Source organism: Taudactylus pleione, unplaced genomic scaffold (genome assembly GCF_031769625.1).
Source record: "Taudactylus pleione unplaced genomic scaffold, aTauple2 ptg000041l, whole genome shotgun sequence".
Lineage (NCBI taxonomy): Eukaryota > Metazoa > Chordata > Amphibia > Anura > Myobatrachidae > Taudactylus > Taudactylus pleione.
Genome location: NW_028284443.1, coordinates 25,100,014 through 25,119,861, shown reverse-complemented (window position 1 = coordinate 25,119,861; position 19,848 = coordinate 25,100,014). Strand labels below are relative to the sequence as shown.

The 19,848-nt window shown below is 41.5% G+C and overlaps 1 protein-coding gene across 2 annotated transcripts in view; it reads right to left on the bottom strand.

Annotated features, from left to right (window-relative positions):
• Positions 1 to 19,848, bottom strand: part of IMMP2L (inner mitochondrial membrane peptidase subunit 2) — a 1,207,428-nt gene that overhangs the window by 1,162,185 nt on the left and 25,395 nt on the right. For both annotated transcript variants that reach the window (XM_088456388.1, XM_088456391.1), the window contains exon 3: positions 17,778 to 17,878. In XM_088456388.1, coding sequence (XP_088312514.1) covers positions 17,778 to 17,878 — 101 coding nt within the window. The remainder of the gene's footprint in view (positions 1 to 17,777; positions 17,879 to 19,848) is intronic.

The window sequence follows — 19,848 nt, the reverse complement described above, 5'->3', positions numbered from 1 at the left end:
ATAGATACATTTTTCTTGGGTGATTTTATTGTTGAGTGGGTGCATTTCCAGAATACCTTAAAACTCGATTATTTGATCCGACATATGAAGAGAAATTACAAACTGATTGAAGAGACTTTAAAAACCATCTATACCTCTGAAAAAATGATTATTTTTTTGCCAATGTATTTATGTACAAGTTGTATAACTTATCTATAGAATTATATTTCACATCCTAGCGCCCTCAAGCTTTTATTGAGGTTAGCAGCTTCTAACTTTAGCGTGAGTTAAGGGTAATTATATATACACACATACATACACACACATACGCAAGAGGCGGCACTCAGAGTCCATTCAGTGTAGGTAAAACAGTGCTGTGGTTTATTCAACAATGATTGTTGCATAAATCACAGCACTATTTTACTTACACTGAACGGACTCTGAGTGCCGCCTCTTGCGTATGTATATGGTGGGGACGCTGTTCCCTGTAAAGATGGCACCAGAGTAGGTACTACTGTGTGTGTTTACAAACAGTGAGTGCCGGATCATTGCTATGCATGTATTTTTTTTTTTTACACAATATACTGCCCGCGGCTGCAGTACTCATACAAGCAGCCACGCCTGGGACATACAGAGAAGCCGTGCCAGGAGGAGGTAGTGGGCTGGGCACAAACCAGCAGCTGCCGGGAGGAGGAGGGGGGATGTGGGCCAGGCTGCAGGTACAAAGCCACAGCAGCCGCCGCGCCTGGAGAAAGGGTTGGAGGGTGGGCCGGCCCAGGGACACAGCTGCCGTGCCGGGAGGAGGGGGTGGACCCGTGCCGGGAGTAGAGGATGCGGCGCCGCCTGCCAGGGGGTGGAACAGCAGGAGCCATGACTCCTGCTTACAACAAATGCACAGAAGGTGGGACACGCAAGCTGCCCGATCACTGCTGACCAGAGTGATCGGAATACACTGGAGCCTGCAGCCACGCCAGGAGGGGGTGCCCGATCACTGTGGGCCTATGGCCAGCAGTGATCAGGACACACAGAAGGGGCAACCACGGGTTCAGGGGGACCAGCAGGTCCCTCTGATGTTGGTGGCAGCAGGAAGATTCGTTTCCCACAGCCGCCTAGTGGGCACTTCTGACTGGTTGCATCAGATGCGACCATGTCACAGAAAGCCCAGCCTGGTGTGGTCGCATCTGACAAGACCATGCCAGGTAAGTGGTCAATCCTGTGGAGGCAATTTCGCAGTAGAGGTATCTTACGATCCGTCTCCTGTAGCCTCTGGCCAGCTCCTGCAATTGACACTGTGCGCATGCAAATGTGAAAGACTCCTCAAATATGCCAGAAAAGTAACTTACAGAGACAGTGGCTAGTGCTACCACTGTCCCTAAGAGTTACAGTTACTTTTCATTAAAATTTAAAATATATCAGTTGCTATAAGGACTGATAATAATTGTGGCAGTACCTAAAGTCCTAACACTACTATAGGATATATCATACATACACTTAGCAATGTGCTACAGAAGACACAGCATTACTGTGTCAGAGATTACACTTGAAATAAAATGATAAAAGCCTGCAAATGCTCTCAAAGCTCATTCCATAACCCAGTTGTCCCCACATCATATATCCTTGCATCAATACATAACTTGGCACTACATAACATTTATTATTACAACACATTGTCGACGGTTGACATAGTTAAATGTCGACAGGCAGCATGCCAAAATTGTCAGAATGTTGACACATGAAATGACGACATTGTCTACATGTTGACATTAGGGTTAGGCTGAGGGACAGGAGGGTCAGTGTTAGGCTGGGTACACACTGGAGCGACGGGCATTCATTCCGACATCGGAACGAAAGCCCGTGAACACTGATTGTGCGTCCAAACTGGATGACTTTAATGGACGGAAACATCACAGTTACGACATTCATTAACAATGTACTGGTCGCTAGCACATCAAACCTGGCAATCGCAGGAGTGCGCAATGGCCTATACACACTGAGCAATGTAAGCAAAATGGAAAATCGGCCCAACATCGTTCCAATGTACACCCAGCTTTAGGCTGCAGACGAAGGTTAGGGTTAGGCACTAGAGAGAGGGTTAGGGATAGGCAGAGGTACCTCAAGGCACTCCAACAGTTCAGGTTTTAGAGATACCCATGGTTGAGAAAAGCTGGTTAAATCAAATTGACTGAGGTACTAATAAAGTCACCTGTGGTCAAGCATGGATATCTTTAAAATCTGGACTGTTAGGGTGTCATGAGGACAGTTTGGAAACCTCTGGGGATAGGGATTAGGAATAGGAGGACTGTAGTTACCAGAATTGCGCTCCATCAGATGATTCTGCCGGAAGTGACAGTCACATGAACGCCGGGACCCTGAGTCGCTGCAGCTGTTGGGAGCAGGTAAGTCACAGCTGAGTCATATGGGGCGATATGTCGACATTCTAACATGCCACCACAGATCCAGGGATCGCATTTACGACTATAGCGCATATTTTTTCCTGAAAAACAAGTGGGTCCAGCCAATCACTACCTGCCTGTTACCGCAGCCAACCACTAGCTGCCTGTGACCGGGGCCAATTACTACCTGCCTGTGACCGGGGCCAATCACCATCTCCCCATGATGTGCTGCAGTTTATACTGCAACAAATATATTTACAACACGTCTCCTCCTCTAATAGGTGGCCAGAAGTCAGCAGCTGCAGAGGCTATAAGCAGGAGGAGTCGTCGGGCATTTGCACTTTTCAGTCTCTACAGCACCTCCAGGATTAGCTCAGCCATTGCATCACCAGCGCAAGGAGTAGAGGCATCCACCAATAGCCGCGTGTCTCTGCCTGTACCACAGTATCCTGCAATGATCATGTAAGAGCTGAAAATATAAAACTGATGTGTACAGGACAAACTATTTTTTGGGAGGTCAGGGAAGTAAACAGAGTGTTTAATATACAGTTTATGTGGCACTTTTTTTCTTAAGTGTTTACTGACAACCTCAATGCAAGCCTTACCAAAAGATGGTTTGTGTATAGCACCAGAATACAAAAATACAAACAGTCAACTTTTGCTATTTGCATTTTAATGCCATTAAGAAAATATATAAAACAGACAAAATGGGCCCACGTTCATGTATGCATATTTTGCTGCTGTAACATCTTTGACTTCATGTTAATGCTGGTACAAGCACTTCCCTGTTGTACAGCCCTGCGTCTTAATGTGTAAGGACTAGGAGTGACACCCACTGTGAGCTTCTTTACACACTGTAATCCCACTTGGTGTGTCTGTAGACTATACCATCAAAACTTGCACCAGCCCCATGCAAGGTACAGAATCTCTGACAGACTATGACCTCTATCATTAGCGTTTAAGCATATGAGGGCCTTATTGAGAGATGGTCGGTAATGTGATCGTAGCTGCGATTTTGTACACAAGGCAGCTGCAAAAATATGCTAAGAGTTACAAAAATCACTCGAACATAAGGACTCCCACTGTTGTATATTCATCTACGTACGACGTCCCTTACCTGCATAAATATCGGTAACATCGATGCACATCGAGCAGCCATCTTACCCTTGTGGGAAGTCTGACCAGCCGCAGACACTACTGCAGCTCTTCTCGCATCCTGTAAGCTCTCATGCTGTGAATGAATTTATGCATGCCCATGAAACGCCATTCAAACGGTCAGGCACACCTGCATTTTTCTGACCAACCAACCCCCCCATTGCCACCCATAAAACGCTGACTACCTTTCACTCATCTTTCAAGTGGATCCTATGTCGCTTTAGAGATAAGATCTTCTCATGTGTGCACCAGTATTCCCCTCCCATATTTATGCCCTTATTCACCTATCATGTATAAACTTGTAAATAGGATTTATTAATATCTATTATATTACGGTTTGCCATTTTCTACTACTCAGGTTATATTTTTACCTACCCAAACTGAAACTCTCTTATAACTGGTTTTGCTATAATATGCATTGAACCCCAATTGTCTGTACTGTGCATATTTCCAGCTGGTACTTCAATCACCAAGTGCATTGTTTGTTTGTTCTAGTCTGAATAGAAAAAAACCCCCATCCATTTAAAAATCAACTGAATGCATAATAAGCGCACACCTACAATAAAAACAAACCTGGGACAAGGCTAATGTGAATTATTCTTATACAATTTTATGAGCCATTGTTAAGAATATAATATGCAGTGCATTGAAATCTTATCAGTCATATAATTACAAACACAACATGCATCTTTTTCTTTGTTCCATTCACAAAAGACCACACTATCATTTATTGACTAATTACAATATACCGTACACCAATTCACATCAATGTTCTTTCAAGACAAAGACAAAATAGATCTGTTTTAGTCACATTGGGTAATTTAATTTGCATTAAAAAAGCAAAATATGAAATGGATGATTTCAGTGAGGTAAAGGTAAAGAGTGTATAGAAAAATGTGTTTGAAATTTCTAATAGGAGCTCCAGGACCTCTCACAGTAGGTTGGTCACATCCTTTTTTGTACATTCTCACATGAGTCAATATAATACCAAATAAGGCTCTGGACCATGTTTAAAGCTCAATTAAAGGCATGCTATACAAGGTGTTGATTAGGCTGCTTATGTCTAACAACGTAATATACTGCTTTCTTCATGCCTTAATAGACTAATATTGCAGCTGAAAGACCAATCCATCTGTATGGGGCTATTACCCTTTGATCAGATGATTATATTGTGGTTGGCAGCATACAGTAAGGCGATTGCTCAACTAGAAAGGTTTGAGATTAGCTATAAAGTGAAGTTTGTAGACAGCAATTTGCTAATATTTTTCTCAGAATTTTACACAAAGTTATGAGAACACAAACATTTGCTACAGCCATCTTGTGTTTACACTTTAGTATACATTTCAGGTTAAATATTTGAAAACCGTTGTCAACACAAGCACTGCATGAAGTTTCTCTATATTAATCTAGTTATGTCATGCCTACTCAAAGTCTACCGAATGATTTTCTGAGCTCGCCTGGTACGCATCATAATATTGTTATTGTATGCACTGAACACACAACTACAGTAGTCACTGAGGGCCTGATTCAGAGCCGGACGCTCTAACCAGAGCGCTCGCTCTGAATCAGGGCCCTCCTACATGAAAATGGTAGCGGCCTTATGGACGCTCGCATAGCTGTGGGTTACCACCCACAGCTATAGCGAGCGTCCATGATGATGGTCGCGATGGTCAAGACCATCGTGACCATCGGGCTTGCGACGGAGACCCTGCGGTAGGGTCTCGCTGCCGCAAGCCCTGGAGTGATTTTGGCTCTATCAGAGCCAAAATCACTCCCACTGACATCACTACTGAGGTCAGTGGGGCCGGCTTCAGACGGTAGGCGTTCCCATGGGAACGCCTCCGTCTGGCAGCCACGCCCCCGGCACGCCCACCAAAGGGGGCATGCTGTCAATCAACATCGACAGCACGCCCCCTTTGGTGCGAGACCCAGAGCGACGGAGAGCCCGTCGCTAGCCGGGTCTCGCGCATGCGCACGACGGAGCTCCCTCCGTCGTGCGCATGCGCAGTGGGGCAACATTGACCCATCGCAAGCGGGTCTGAATGACCCCCTGAATGCCCACAATTTACATAACAAACATTGAGCCAACATATTGCAGTTGGATGGCAAAATTTAGAATAGCATTCATCATTGTTTACTGCTCATGAAATCAAGCAGGCATTCAATTAAAGACCCCCCACGCACGGAGCGATATAGTGGCCGATCCGGCAGATATCGCAGCTATATCGTTCCCTGTGTGGGCATGATATTGTCCACTGCGCACTCCCATGGGGTCATCAGTCGAGATCTGGAGAAGCGATGAACGATCCCATGCAGGGCTATGGGGTGGGAGCGGAGGGGCCAGCATATCGGGCGGACGGGCACCGGATCGCTCTGTGTGTGGGGACTGCCCGATATGTCGGCCGTCGGACTTGGATTGCATCGCTGGGTACAAATCGTACCATGTGTACCTAGCTTAAGTGCATTCTGGATGCATATGGTTATGACCATCTTTGAAGTTTCAGTAGAGATCAAAATAACAGCAACAATGTTTAACTGCATAATGTACGGTTCTCTCAGAGAAGTGTTTGAGAATGGTCCCAAATTTTTGGTTAGGAATGTGGGTGGTAAACTCAAATATGTCCTGATATGTCAGGCACCGGCTCCATTCACCTGCCTGGCGTCATTCAACACATTGAGGGGAATTCAATTCAATGCGATGATTAATAGCCGCGGGAGTTCCCGCAGCTAGCGCAGTGTATGTTTGCCTGGTCAGGAATTGGTTAAAGTCAGAGAATGCTGGTTCTAGCGACTTAACCTGGGAGTTTAGTCATGAGAACCGGCATTCTCTAACTAAAGCGCCAGCCGCGCGGCTGTTGGCGCCGCACTAACCTGGCAAACAGCTGCGCGACCGGCACTTTAGTCATATTTCTCTGCGCATCCCCAGGGGGTTTCGAGAAAAAATCCTTTAGCCCACCCAAACAGCACGGTGAATTGAATAGCTTTGGCAAATTTCATGTGGATACAACTCGTTGCCATATTATTATTACTATTATTATTATTATTATTATTATTATTATTATTAACAACAGTTTCTTATATAGCACAGCATAGTCCACTGCGCTTTGCAAATGGAAACAACATTATTAGAACAACACTGGATAGTAACAGACAGATATAAAAAAGGTAAGAGGGCCCTGATCACAAGCTTACAATCTATTGGGAAATAGGTGTTGATACAGAAGGATAAATGCTACATATTGTATATTGGTCCAGCCAGATTGCAGATGTCATTGGTGAGCTGTATGATCCAGTCACACAGGAAAGTTGGCCTAGCGTTAAGAGGATGTGAAATTGAAGAAAGAGAAAATATGTGATGATATGTGTATACTATAAGGAGGGAGTTAGATAGGGAAGCTCTGAAGGTTGTGTGGGCGTTTCTGGAATCTGATAAGCTTGTCTGAAGAGATTAGTCTTCAGGGAACGCTTGAATGTTTGGAGATTAGCGGAAAGTCTTATTGTGCGTGGGAGGGCATTAAATAGGATGCAGCCCGAAAAAAAGTCCTGTAACTGTGCATGGGAGCATGTAATGCATATGGATGAGAGACGCAGATCTTGTGCAGAGCGGACATCTCAGGTTGGAAGATATTTTGAGATATGTTCTAAACTGAATGAAGACTGCCCCAGATGCACAAATTATAGACCTATTATAGACCTGTTTTAGGGATTATATGTGATGAAAAGCTTTAAACCCCAAATACACACCCCCTCACCAGGGAGGGTACTAACCACATAAGGTCACTGATAGTACTACCTTCCTGCCAGAGTGATGTTTTTTTTTTACCTCAGGACTACTGAAGCATGTGTCCTGGCCGGAAACAGCAACATCACTCACCACATGGCAGGAACACAGAAACCTTGGTACTCTTACAATAATTATAATATTGTGCTTCAGCTCTATGTACAGTAAAGCTGCATATACCCCTGCCCTGTGAAACCGCTCTTTGCCCCTGACTGGTGGGACTTCTGGGCTCCAAAGCGCACTATACCCATCAATCCTTTCCTCTCTTCTATCCATACTTGCCCAGTAAAATGTAAATATGAAACAGCAAGTACTAGCATTGCTGCCACTTTGTGACTTTTCTTATGTATGCAGACTTTCAGATTTAATTTGAGGGTAATTACATCCAAATCAGGTGAACGGTGTAGGAATTGCAACGGTTTCTATATGTGCCTCCCACTTTTTAAGGGGCCAAAAGTAATGGGACAAACTAAACAATCCTAAATCTAACTTTCACTTTTTAATACTTTGCAGCAAATCCTTTGCAGGCAATTACGGCCTGAAGTCTAGAACGCATAGACATCACCAGACGCTTGGTTTCATCCCTGGTGATGCTCTGCCAGGCCTCTACTGCAAATGTCTTCAGTTCCTGCTTGTTCTTGTGGCATTTTCCCTTCAGTTTTCTCTTCATTAAGTGAAATGCATACTCAATCAGATTCAGGTCAGGGGATTGACTTGGCCATTGCATAACATTCCACTTTTTAGCCTTAAAAAAACTCTTTGGTTGCTTTTGCAGTATGCTTCGGGTCATTGTCCATCTGCACTGTGAAACGCCGTCCAATGAGTTCTGAAGCATTTGACTGAATATGAGCATATAATATTGCCCGAAACTGAAAGCACGTTCAAAACTAAGTGATTTAAGACTTATTCTTTCTTGCTCCTTTATTTCATGTTGTATGAGTATATTTGTCCACTGAATTCATATTGTTATTTGACTTTATTTGAGGTTTCTGTGGGCCGTTGTAGGCCATATATGTACCGTGCGGTTTTCGTTTTCAATAAAAACAGATTACATTAAAAAAAAAATATTGCCCGAAACACTTCAGAATTCATTCTGCTGCTTTTGTCAGCAGTCACATCATCAATAAATACAAGGGAACCAGTTCCATTGGCAGCCATACATGCCCACACCATGACACTACCACCACCATGCTTCACTGATGAGGTGGTATGTTTTGGATCATGAGCAGTTCCTTTCCTTCTCCATACTCTTCCCTTCCCATCACTCTGGTACAAGTTGATCTTTGTCTCATCTGTCCATAGGATGTTGTTCCAGAACTGTAATGGCTTTTTTAGATGTTGTTTGGCAAACTCTAATCTGGTCTTCCTGTTTTTGTGTCTCACCAATGGTTTACATCTTGTGGTGAACCCTCTATATTCACTCTTGTGAAGTCTTCTCTTGATTGTTGATTTTGACACATATTACACCTACCTCCTGGAGAGTGTTCTTGATTTGGCCAACTGTTGTGAAGGGGTTTTTCTTCACCAGGGAAATAATTCTTCTGTCATCCACCACAGTTGTTTTCCGTGGTCTTCCGGGTCTTTTGGTGTTGCTGAGCTCTCCGATGCGTTCTTTCCTTTTAAGAATGTTCCAAACAGTTGATTTGGCCACACCTAATGTTTTTGCTATCTCTCTGAAGGGTTTGTTTTGATTTTTCAGCCTAATGATGGCTTGCTTCACTGATAGTGACAGCTATTTGGATCTCATATTGAGAGTTCACAGCAACTGATTCCAAATGCAAATGTCACACCTAGAATCAACTCCAGACCTTTTACCTGCTTAATTGATAATGAAATAATGAGGGAATAGCCCACACCTGTCCATGAAATAGCTTTTGAGTTGTTAGTCCCATTACTTTTGGCCCCTTACAAAGTGGGAGGCACATATAGAAACCGTTGTAATTCCTACACCGTTCACCTGATTTGGATGTAATTACCCTCAAATTAAATCTGAAAGTCTGCAGTTAAAGCACATCTTGTTTGTTTCATTTCAAAGCCATTGTGGTGGTGAATAGAGGCCAAAATATGAAAATTCTGTCAATGTCCCAAGAAAAGCAGGTGGAGGAGGAATCAGTCTCTTGGATAATAAAAGCAAGTGAGGACAAGTAAAAGTTGCTCACACACTTATCTGCTCAAATTAATTCAATGATCACTCTTGGGTTTACATGTTAGTTGTCAGCCAAATGATTGTGTGTTGATGACAGATACAGTATAGTAGCAAACTTCACACATTTTTAACGAGTTGTCATTCCGATGTATCAGAATCAGCCAAATCATTAAAGATATTGTGTATTGTGTAGGGGCCATTACCCCATGTCAGTGTCACTGTTCATTTTCCAGTCAAGCTTAGAGGGAAGAAGAGGTCTATGCAGAAGATCCCCAGTACAGGACAGTCCAACTTGCAGGGCAGGCACAGCTTGATCAAAGTAGCCACAGCTCACAGTAGGGAAGACAGTGTGCATGTTGTTTTGAGGGGCTGCCCACTAGTGTTAGAGTTAGAGCAGAGCAGCATGGGACTGAAGAACCTATCCCTGGAAAGACATTCTGCCGTGTGCTTCTACTACACCAGTAAGTTAGAAGTGGTCAATCACAATGCACAAATTCAGGTGCATAGCAGCATGGGCATAAATAGTATTGGGCTTTATAAATATGTAAATAAGTGGTTGGGTGAGTTGATATATTATAAAACAGAACATCTATGCAGCAATAAAATCATAAACTTGTTTCACACATAAAAGTATTTTAATGGCATCATGTAAGGTTCTTACATTTTAAATAACAAATGAAGAAAAAAAAAAAAAATTTAAAAAGGGGCAAAGGGTCTGCAGACGTTCACCCAGGATACCCGAGAGACCAGCCCCATCCCTCTTACCGAAAATTAAACAAGATCTTCTGCAAGGCTAGCAATATAAACATGCTACAAAGCACAGCTGTGACACATCCTGACAAATACTCACCCTAGAGCCAATGTGAGTTTGACCAAATTGGAAACTATTGAGCTATAGCAATATCCCATTTTAGAAAAGCATATTGACAATGGAATGTAGGATTTGTCACAGCAAACACTGCTAAAGCAGATATGGCATTCTCTCTAGTCAAACAGCACTAGGCACATTACAACAAATGATTTGATTTGAAAATGGAAAATTGAAGGGTGTCGTACATAGCATGGAATACCAGAGGAATGTAACATTTTAACATAAAAATTCAAGATTTTATTGATTTGACATTGCATGTTGAATATGGGTAATATATGCGTCTTAGTAACCTGAAACACTTTTTTGTTAGCAAATCATTGGACTTTATTATGATGGCAATAAACAATTAAAGTGATTGAGTCTATTTATCAAGCATGATGACCTGTTTCCATTATTTTCCCTGGAAAAAGGAGTTACTACTGATTCTCTTAATTTATAAATGTACTGTTTTTGCTCAGTAATGCAGCCATAGCCTATTAGGTTAGAAATATTTGCATTCAATTTCTGAAGCAAAGAATAATCACATCTATTCAATGCTTGTCTTAATAAAAAAAAAACACAAAGCCATCTCAGTATGGTGTTATGCAAGTTTACATGGTGTTGGAGGAAAATTTCTTTCTCAATCCCTGGCAGGCTGCTAATCCTCCTCCTCTTGGCTCCTCTCCTCTGTAACAAGCTACAAGACTGTCAGGCATTAGAGGTTTCATGAAACTAATGGCCCCCATATACTAGCGACAGATTGTCATGATGCCGGGTTGGAGGAACGGTGAAATCCAACACGTTGGATTTCACTGATTTGCTGATCACGATCAAAATATGATCGCGATTTGCAAATCTGTGAAATTTAACATGTATAATTTCACCAATCCTCTGACGGATGGTGGAACATCGATGGCCGCTAGTTGGCATTTCCGATCTGAGTGCAGGATCCGGCAATCTGTCGGCTAGTGTATGGGGGTCCTTAGATCGGATAACAGTTTGGTAAAGAGTTAAAAAAAAAAAAAAGAGATTTTAAACTTCTGTCTTCCAGAAGCATTGTACATTTGCATCCTCCATCAAAACTAATGCTAGGCATACACCATCAAATAAAGTGCCTGTCAGACAGACAGACCTTTTATCTAACAGCCTGACGATATCGTGGCTATACACTATGAGATATGTCGCAGTGTATGGTCACATGATATTTGCGTGCCCTCCCTGGGGAGGAAACATTTCCCTGTTCCTCCCGTTAAGGAACAGGGGCGAAATATGTTAGTTGGTCGGCCAACTCCAATAATATTACATTGGATGAACATGCTGGGCGATTCGGCATGTCCAACAGATGGATATTTTGAGATCGGTCGCACAAATACACAGTACAATTATCTGGACAATCCACTGATATTAGGCAGATCGCCTAGATAATTGTATATTGTATGCCTAGCATGAGCAGAATGTTAAACTTGGGTCTTTCTACGTAGGTCAAAAGTCAACTAAATGCTTACGGAATATGCACCGATTGCTATAGTATTGCACAGTTTGACCTTTAAGAGGTTTCACATCTATAAACCTTCTTCCGAAGTCTGAAAGGACTGCTTCAGATGTGGGTGGGAGATCGTAATGTTGGCAACAGGATAAGTCCGCGGTTCGCCACAAGCAACAGATCAGTGTATAATTAGTAATTACTACTTATCACAGACAGATATCTCACACTTTGGGCTATTCAATGCATACAACAGAGGTTCCCAAACGCAGTCCTCAAGGCACCCCAACAGTTCAGGTTTTAGAGATATCCAGGGGTGCCGAGAGGGGGGGGGGGCGGGTACAGATTACCCGGGCCCGGGCTTCCTGAGGGGCCCGGTGGTGGCCCGGGTCCAGCGCCACTCCCCCCCCCTCACAGCAGCCCAGCACACAGTGTGTGCTGAGCTGCAGTTGCAGACTGCTCGTGGCTGCTGAGCAGCAGCCACAGCAGTCTCCTATGCCTGTGCGGGGGAGCGATCACACTGATCGCGCCCCCCCTGGCTTTGCGCCGGGCTGAGGGGGCTCAGAGCAAATCTTTTATTAGTTTTTCTCGGCAAGGGGGCATGGCCACGCCTCCCGTGATTAGGCCACGCCCCCTATTACCGGGGCCCGCCACGGCTCTTGGCGGGCCTGGAGATATCCATGTTTGAGCACAGGTGGTTAAATCAAATTGTCTGAGGTACTAATTAAGTCAAGCATGTGGTCCAGCATGGATATCCTTAAAACCTGGACTGTTAGAGTGCCTTGTGAACAGAGTTTTGGAATCTCTGTCATACAAATATCATTCTTATACATGTTGACTTCCTACCCTTCCACTATATGGCAGGTTTGGGGACTTGGGGCCTAACTCAAAGTTGTACGCTAATGCCGTCTCTGCGGCGTCTTTGTGCACATCTGCTATGCGAAAATATGCAAATGTTGCAGCCACCGGGAGATGTATTGTGATGTCCACCTGCAGCTTTGCAAATCCAATCTGCATAATTGTACAAAAACGCAGCATCGGTTACAGATCATTTAATCATCGCAGTCCTGATTGGGCGTATGGTCCTGCAGAATGGCCATGGGAACTGAGACGCCGGAGCCATATTTCTTCTCTACAGAATCGCAGACACAAGATGTGACTCACCCGCTAACAATCGCCACACGACTGCGTTTTTTCACCACCATTACCTCCCCCAAACTCTCCCTGTCAATCACACTGCAATGAAAAACTTGCTGTAAGTGTAAGTTACTACGGTAATGTACTTTGATGAATGTGACTAAAACGCATGAACGGTTTACTAATAATCACATCAGCATTTCGTACAACCTTTGTGGTTCATTGTGGCAGTGGAAAAGTTTGAGACACTCCAGCTTTTACAGTGGCATATCTGCAAGCACAACACTGTCTCCACAGTTATACAGAACTTTACAACTAATGGCAACCCACTACACAAATTACTTTTGTAGAATTTCATTTCCAAAAGAACCATTTTTCTGTATTATAAATTCCTGAGACAACCAGTTAACCATAATAATGTTAGTAATGGTTTGAGGCAGCATCTTACTCATTTTAACTTTTTCTGCCAGTATTTACCAGAATTTTGTTTTCCAATATATTGCACAGAATTTACCTCTCTGCATACACAATTTCCCATGGGTTTGAAAACATCTCATACTTGTCAGAAATATCACCACGAGGAAGCCGATATATTCCATTCCCTTTGAGAATGCCCAGAGGAGTAAGGGATTCTGACTACAGGTAAAACATGATTCAGAGAGATAACAATGCCCATGTAATCAACATGTTAATAGGGTTGGTAATACAAAAACTCTTTCTGGCACTTAAGTTGGGTACACCCTAGATGATCCGGCAATTTTGCCGATGGTCGAGGCAATTTGCCTTTGCTCTGCAGATAGAAAATAAAAAAAAGGTTCTTTCAAACTGGGCCCATCCTGACCTCCCTATATTTTGTTATATACTGTATAAAGAGAAATTAAACCTTTTATTTCAGATGGACTGGGTGGAAACCATGTTTAAATAGGAAGATAGGCATCTCTGATGTAACTACTCTTGCTTTGAACATTAGGCTGTAGGCAAAAGTCAAGGTGTGCTATGGGTTGCAATAGGGAATCCTGTGCTGATATGACAGGTCATCCTGGGAGTCCACCATTCATTTGAGGACCTTGGGCAGAGTTTAGAGAATGGGAAGAATTGGGTGGTCTATTTTCTGGACTTTTGCCTACAGTGTTCAAAGGATGAGTAGAGTTACATCAAAGATGCATGCGATTTCCTTAAGGGCCTATCCTTGATTGACACTCTACCTGATGACTGCTTGCTCACAACATTAGACGTAAGCTCTCTATACACGGTAATTACACATAAGGAGGGGATAGAGGCAGTAAAACATACATTATAAGGACCCTATGATGGCCCACCAACTGAATTTTTACTACTGCTGTTACAGAAAGTAATAGAATTGAACCATTCTCTTACCAAGATTGCTAATATATGGAAAGAGTTGGTACAGCCATGGGCTCAAACCTGGCACCAGCCTAATATTTACATGAACCGGTATGAACATGATAATATCCTGAATGTGTATTCTGACAACATTAAGCATTATAAAAGGTTCATTGAGGATAAATTTTGGATCTGGGGGTGGAGCAGAGACATTTTTTCAGATGGTGGAAAGAGAATGCTATGGACAGTCCGATCAACTTTACGGCTTTGCTGATATAGAACCCATCAATATTCTGGTGTTCAAGGACAGTCCTCAACTGGGTCATACGCTTTACCGCAAGACAACTGACCACAATACTCTCCTCTGGGCCACAAGTCACCACCTCAATGCCCTCAAATCAAATTTGCCAGTGCCTCAGTTCCTAAGGGTCCTAAGAAACAATTTGGGTAAAGGATTGGCTGAATTTACAGCTACAAGATTGTGTAATCCGTTTACCTCACGGGGCTGCAAATTGCTTCCTGTTAAGAAATGCCTCACCAGGGCTAGAAAAATATTTGCTGATGGCAATGCCCGCATCAGAGGTCCTGCTAATAAGGAAAGAATAATACTAGGGACAAGATGTGATACAAATTTAAGATCAGTACCAAGATCAAAAAAAATAAATAAAGGAAGAGATGGGGCTTGATTAATATGGATCCAGCTTTTAAGAGCTTGGGTAGAACTCCCCCACTTTTGAGCGGGATGGGTATGGGATCCCGGCACTCATGATCCGGGTGGTCAGAATACCGACACTGGCATCCCGACAGGGTTAGGATACAGACAGCAGCCGGTCGGAATCCTAACCCTTCCCCTCTCCCCACCCTAACCCTCCCTGCCTGAACCTAACCTCCCCCTTAGTACCTAAACCTAACCCTCCCCCTCTAGTGCCTGACCCTCCCCCTAACCCCACTACTTAACTTCAGGATTCCAGCGGTCGGGATGCCGGCGCTGGGATTCTGACAGGTGTCGGAACTCCGGCACCAGCATTCTGACAGCCAGAATCCCCATGGTCGGGATTATGACCGCATCCCCTTTTGAGAATAAGAAGGGGACCAAATCTGAAGGATCTGCTATTTAGGCAGAAATTTCAAGCCAGACGACACACATACTCTGCTAGCAACTGGTTATCAAAATAGAATGGTTGCTTCAGCTGCCTGGGCTTCACGGAAGCTTTTTCTGATATACATACAGTGGAAAGAAGATCTATCTTTGACACCGGACCACATAATTTACTAATTTATTTGCCCATGTGGGCTTATGTACGTGGGCAAGATCATCAGGACATTTCTGGAGAGAATTAACCAACATCGCTCCTCAATTCGGTTGGCATACAACAGGGAAGCTACAGATAAACCTGTCGTCCCTCTTTTAAAAAATGTGCTGCATCAGATTTCGGCCCTGAGAAGCATGACAACAGATTTGGTACCACCTCCTAAAAGGGGTGGAAGCCTGGGTGCAACACTACATAAAACTGAAGCAAGATGGATCCACCATTTGGACACTGTGGCCCCGAGGGGTCTTATTGAATATAATGCTCAGTATTTTTTTACAATAATTTTATTCACCAAGTCATAAAAAGTTTTTTTGTTTTTTCTATATGGCCAACCAGTCTTTGAATATCTTTGTTATGATGCCCCCCAGTATTTTTCTTTTTTTGTGGCCTCATTTTTCTTGTTTTTTTTTTTTTTTATTATTATTATTATTATTATTATTATTATTATTATTATTGAATTTATTTTTTTTACATTTATTAGTGCGACCAGATGCTTGTTTGTTTGGCACTACCTATTAATATTGTTTTATGGTAGCCGATTTGATAAACATGTAGTTTTTGTAGGTTATATATTGTTATACTTTTTATTTTTATTTTTTTTTTTTTAGAGTTGGTGGTGGGAGCACATTTTGTTTATGTCTATACAATACCAGTCTAAAGAGATAGAATGATTTGAGCAAGCCTACATTCACAGAAGATCTGTGGTTAGTTGTCCAAGATGTTTGGAACAACCTCCCTGCCAAGTTCCTTCAAAAACGGTGTGCAAGTTTAACTAGAAGAATTGATGCTGTTTTGAAGGCAAAGGGTGGTAACGCCAAATATTGATTTGATTTAGAGTTCTCTTCTGCCTATTCACTTTGCATTTTGTTAATTGATAAAAATAAACGATTAACACTACTCTATGTTTGGATTTTTACTTTGCAGCATTTTTTCAACACTACTGTATATATACACACACACGAATCAGACATACATTTTAATGGTGTGCTATACAATATCAACTTAGTGTAATGATTAGCAGTTCATTGCAGTCAATCTGAAGTCATTTTTATTACTGCTACATTTGTTGCTAATGTAATTTTAGTCTTCATGGTGTTTCTTGGCTGCATGAAGGAAAAGAATAACTGCAGCAGAACATATCTTGTGACCTATTCCAGGTGGGTGAGCATCCTCTCCATCACAAGCTAAGTGTGGAAGTAACCTTGTAAAGCTAACAACAAAAGAGTAATGAGGACTCAAGAGGATAATCCAGTTTGTAGAATGCTAGTTACACAGAGATTCTGACAACAGGATTTGAGATCCAGCAGATATGTGGACAGCAAAAGTCAATTAATCACAAAGTAATATATTAATGGAAATGTTACTGTGCGATAAAATCTCTGGTCTTTAATTATTATTAAACTACATGCCTGTCAGGTGCACGCATTTCAGAAAAGCATGAAGAACAGACATACTGTACGTAACTAGTGAAAAATCACTGGGTAGACACACTGAACATAGCACATTTAGAAAAGCTCTATATGTTCAGATGGTTAAAACACTAACAATGGCAGTGATGCTCTCAGCATTTTGTACAGAGTGTGCAAAGCAAATTACTTTAAAAATAGTTCATAAACATACAGGACTTTGTGCATATATGACACATGTTTGTGTTTTAACATGATCTTTCATTGACTAATGATTACACTTTAATTAAGTTTCAATCTGGATTGTGAAACAGTGCCATCTTTTGGCCCTGACCCTAGACCACAAACAGCAAAAAGACAAATACAATATTCATGTCTTATAAATTGATACATTATTACTATTTTTCAGAACGGATATTGAGATAATGAGCAATAGCGTAAAGCAAACACATTAAAAACAGTAAAAATATGGACATAGTTTACTTATTACATGGCTTTTGGAAATTTGTAATGAGGAAAGAAAAAAAAATGTTACCAAATAAAAATGAGGCTCATTTATAATGTTTAAAAAATGGACAACCAATACACAGTAAATAAATGTATCATAAAAAAATCAGAACATACATATTGTGGAACTGTGAAAAATCTGAACAACAAATAAGTAAAGAACTTCAATGTATACTACATATCCATGTTCAAAATATTCTTTATCAACCTGACATTCTTACAAAAGCAATTTACTATCTGACACAAAACAAGAACCAAAAGAGTAGAAAAAATATCCACTTACACTAGAGAGACGATGTCACCTCGATGAACTTCATAATTCCTAACTCTCCATCGGTTCAAAAGTACTACATCGGATTCATTATCACCAGGATTCAAGGAAGGCTGAAAATGTAAGATAATCACTGTATGTAAAAAATATTTTCTTGATGTCTCTTCTCCCATTCTCAATATATTATACGCATAAAAGGCGGAAAAATGTGAAACAATATTGCTTTATACAGTATTTAAACTCTTTGCACTTACAATGTTAAAATATTGTGTATAGGAAACGGTCCTAAACTGCACACCCTGAATATATATAATGGGAGGTGCTACCTGTTGAGACTATTAATGCAGGCACATAAAAAGACAAATCACAGGTGCACAACTCCAAATTACTAATTATGTATAAATACATTATGCAATAAAATTTTGCAATAAATAAAGGTTTTTAGCATAATCATGACCAAGGTTATGGGCCTACCCAAAAAATCCAGGTAACCTCTGTAGAGTAGGTCCCTAAGATACTAGGGTTCAAATGCAGGACACCCCCAAACCAGCTCAGCCAAGCCACCCCAGGGTGTGGCTCTAATGAGAAAGGTGATGTGTAAAGTAAGATAGGTAAGAGCAGCTACGGCTGCATATATAGGATGGAGAAGTGAAAATACAAATATAATAAATAAAAAAATAGTAAAAAAGTGTTAAAAATGTGCAAAAAAGTTAAAATGTGTCTTAATGCGATGCCCTGAAGCAGACCAACCAATGCAATCCAGGGGACTCACACCCCAAAAATCAACCCAAATTTGCACTACATTATGTAATTTGTAGGACTTACCTAAATTGTGCCCATTACTAGTGTGCATTCACAATACCAGACTCCATGCTTTAAACCAATAAGGGAGAAGTGCTAGTCCAGGCTGAAAGTGTCTCATACCTTCAGGGGTGCAAAGAAGCACACTAAATGGAGTGTATAGGAAGGGTCCTAGACTGCACACCCTGCATATATATAATGGGAGGTGCTACCTGTTGAGACCATTAATGCAGGCACAGAAAAAGACAAATCACAGGTGCAGAACTCCAAATTACTAATTATATATAAATACATTATGCAATAAAATTTTGTTTTAAATAAATAGAGGTTTTTAGCATAATCATGGCCAAGGTTATGGGCCTACATTGCATAATGTATTGATATATAATTAGTAATTTGGAGTTGTGCACCTGTGATTTGTCTTTTTCTGTGCCAATGTTAAAATATTCACAGGTACATAAACATCTGTCCCAGATTATCTGTGGATGGAAGCAATAACTATGTTGTGGGGATTATTCAATGATGTGTATTTTGTATTTTATGTTATTCATCACGTGGTATGTTTTGAAGAGTATACACAGCACTGAGTGTGAATCACAAAACCTTCATTATTGTCTGCAGATCCTGGTGTGTAAAGTGTTGCCATTTTTTTTTCATATTTAGCAGCAGTGTGCTGTATAAAGTGTGCCATTCTCACTCATTTAATTTGTTTTTTTGACTATGCTGTTATGTTGGTTTGCTCTGCAGAGTACATATTCTTTTCAGGCTCCTAGATGTTTTAGGCAATTTCCATGCCTGCTCTTACTATTACTGATAATTTGCAATAAACAGTAATGAATTAGTATAATAAAATCTCTCTTGAGCAAACACTAATGAAGTTAACTTAATTTTATTTAAAAATTTAATTTGACAACATAGTTTTTATAGGAGACTCCGGTAACTATTGTTTTTGTTGAGAAATTCTGCTCCTACTGCAAAACTCATTCTACGGGATCAATTAGGTGCGAAATGGGTCCTGCAAGCCGATCCCCCGGCGAACTTGCACTGTGAATTCCATTTGCAATTCAATTTCAAACTTGAATTGCTTTTCAGAGAATATTCGATTTTCGTTTTGTGCATACCCCCCTGAGCAGGAGAAAAGGTAGGGAAAAACCTCAAAGGTAAAAATTTTGGGATACAGTGCACCCCTCCAAATGAATAATAACTCACTTGGAGGGGTTAAATAGCATAATTTGGCCAATAAGTACATGCCAATTATCAGGTGAATTTCTCTAAAAAGCTC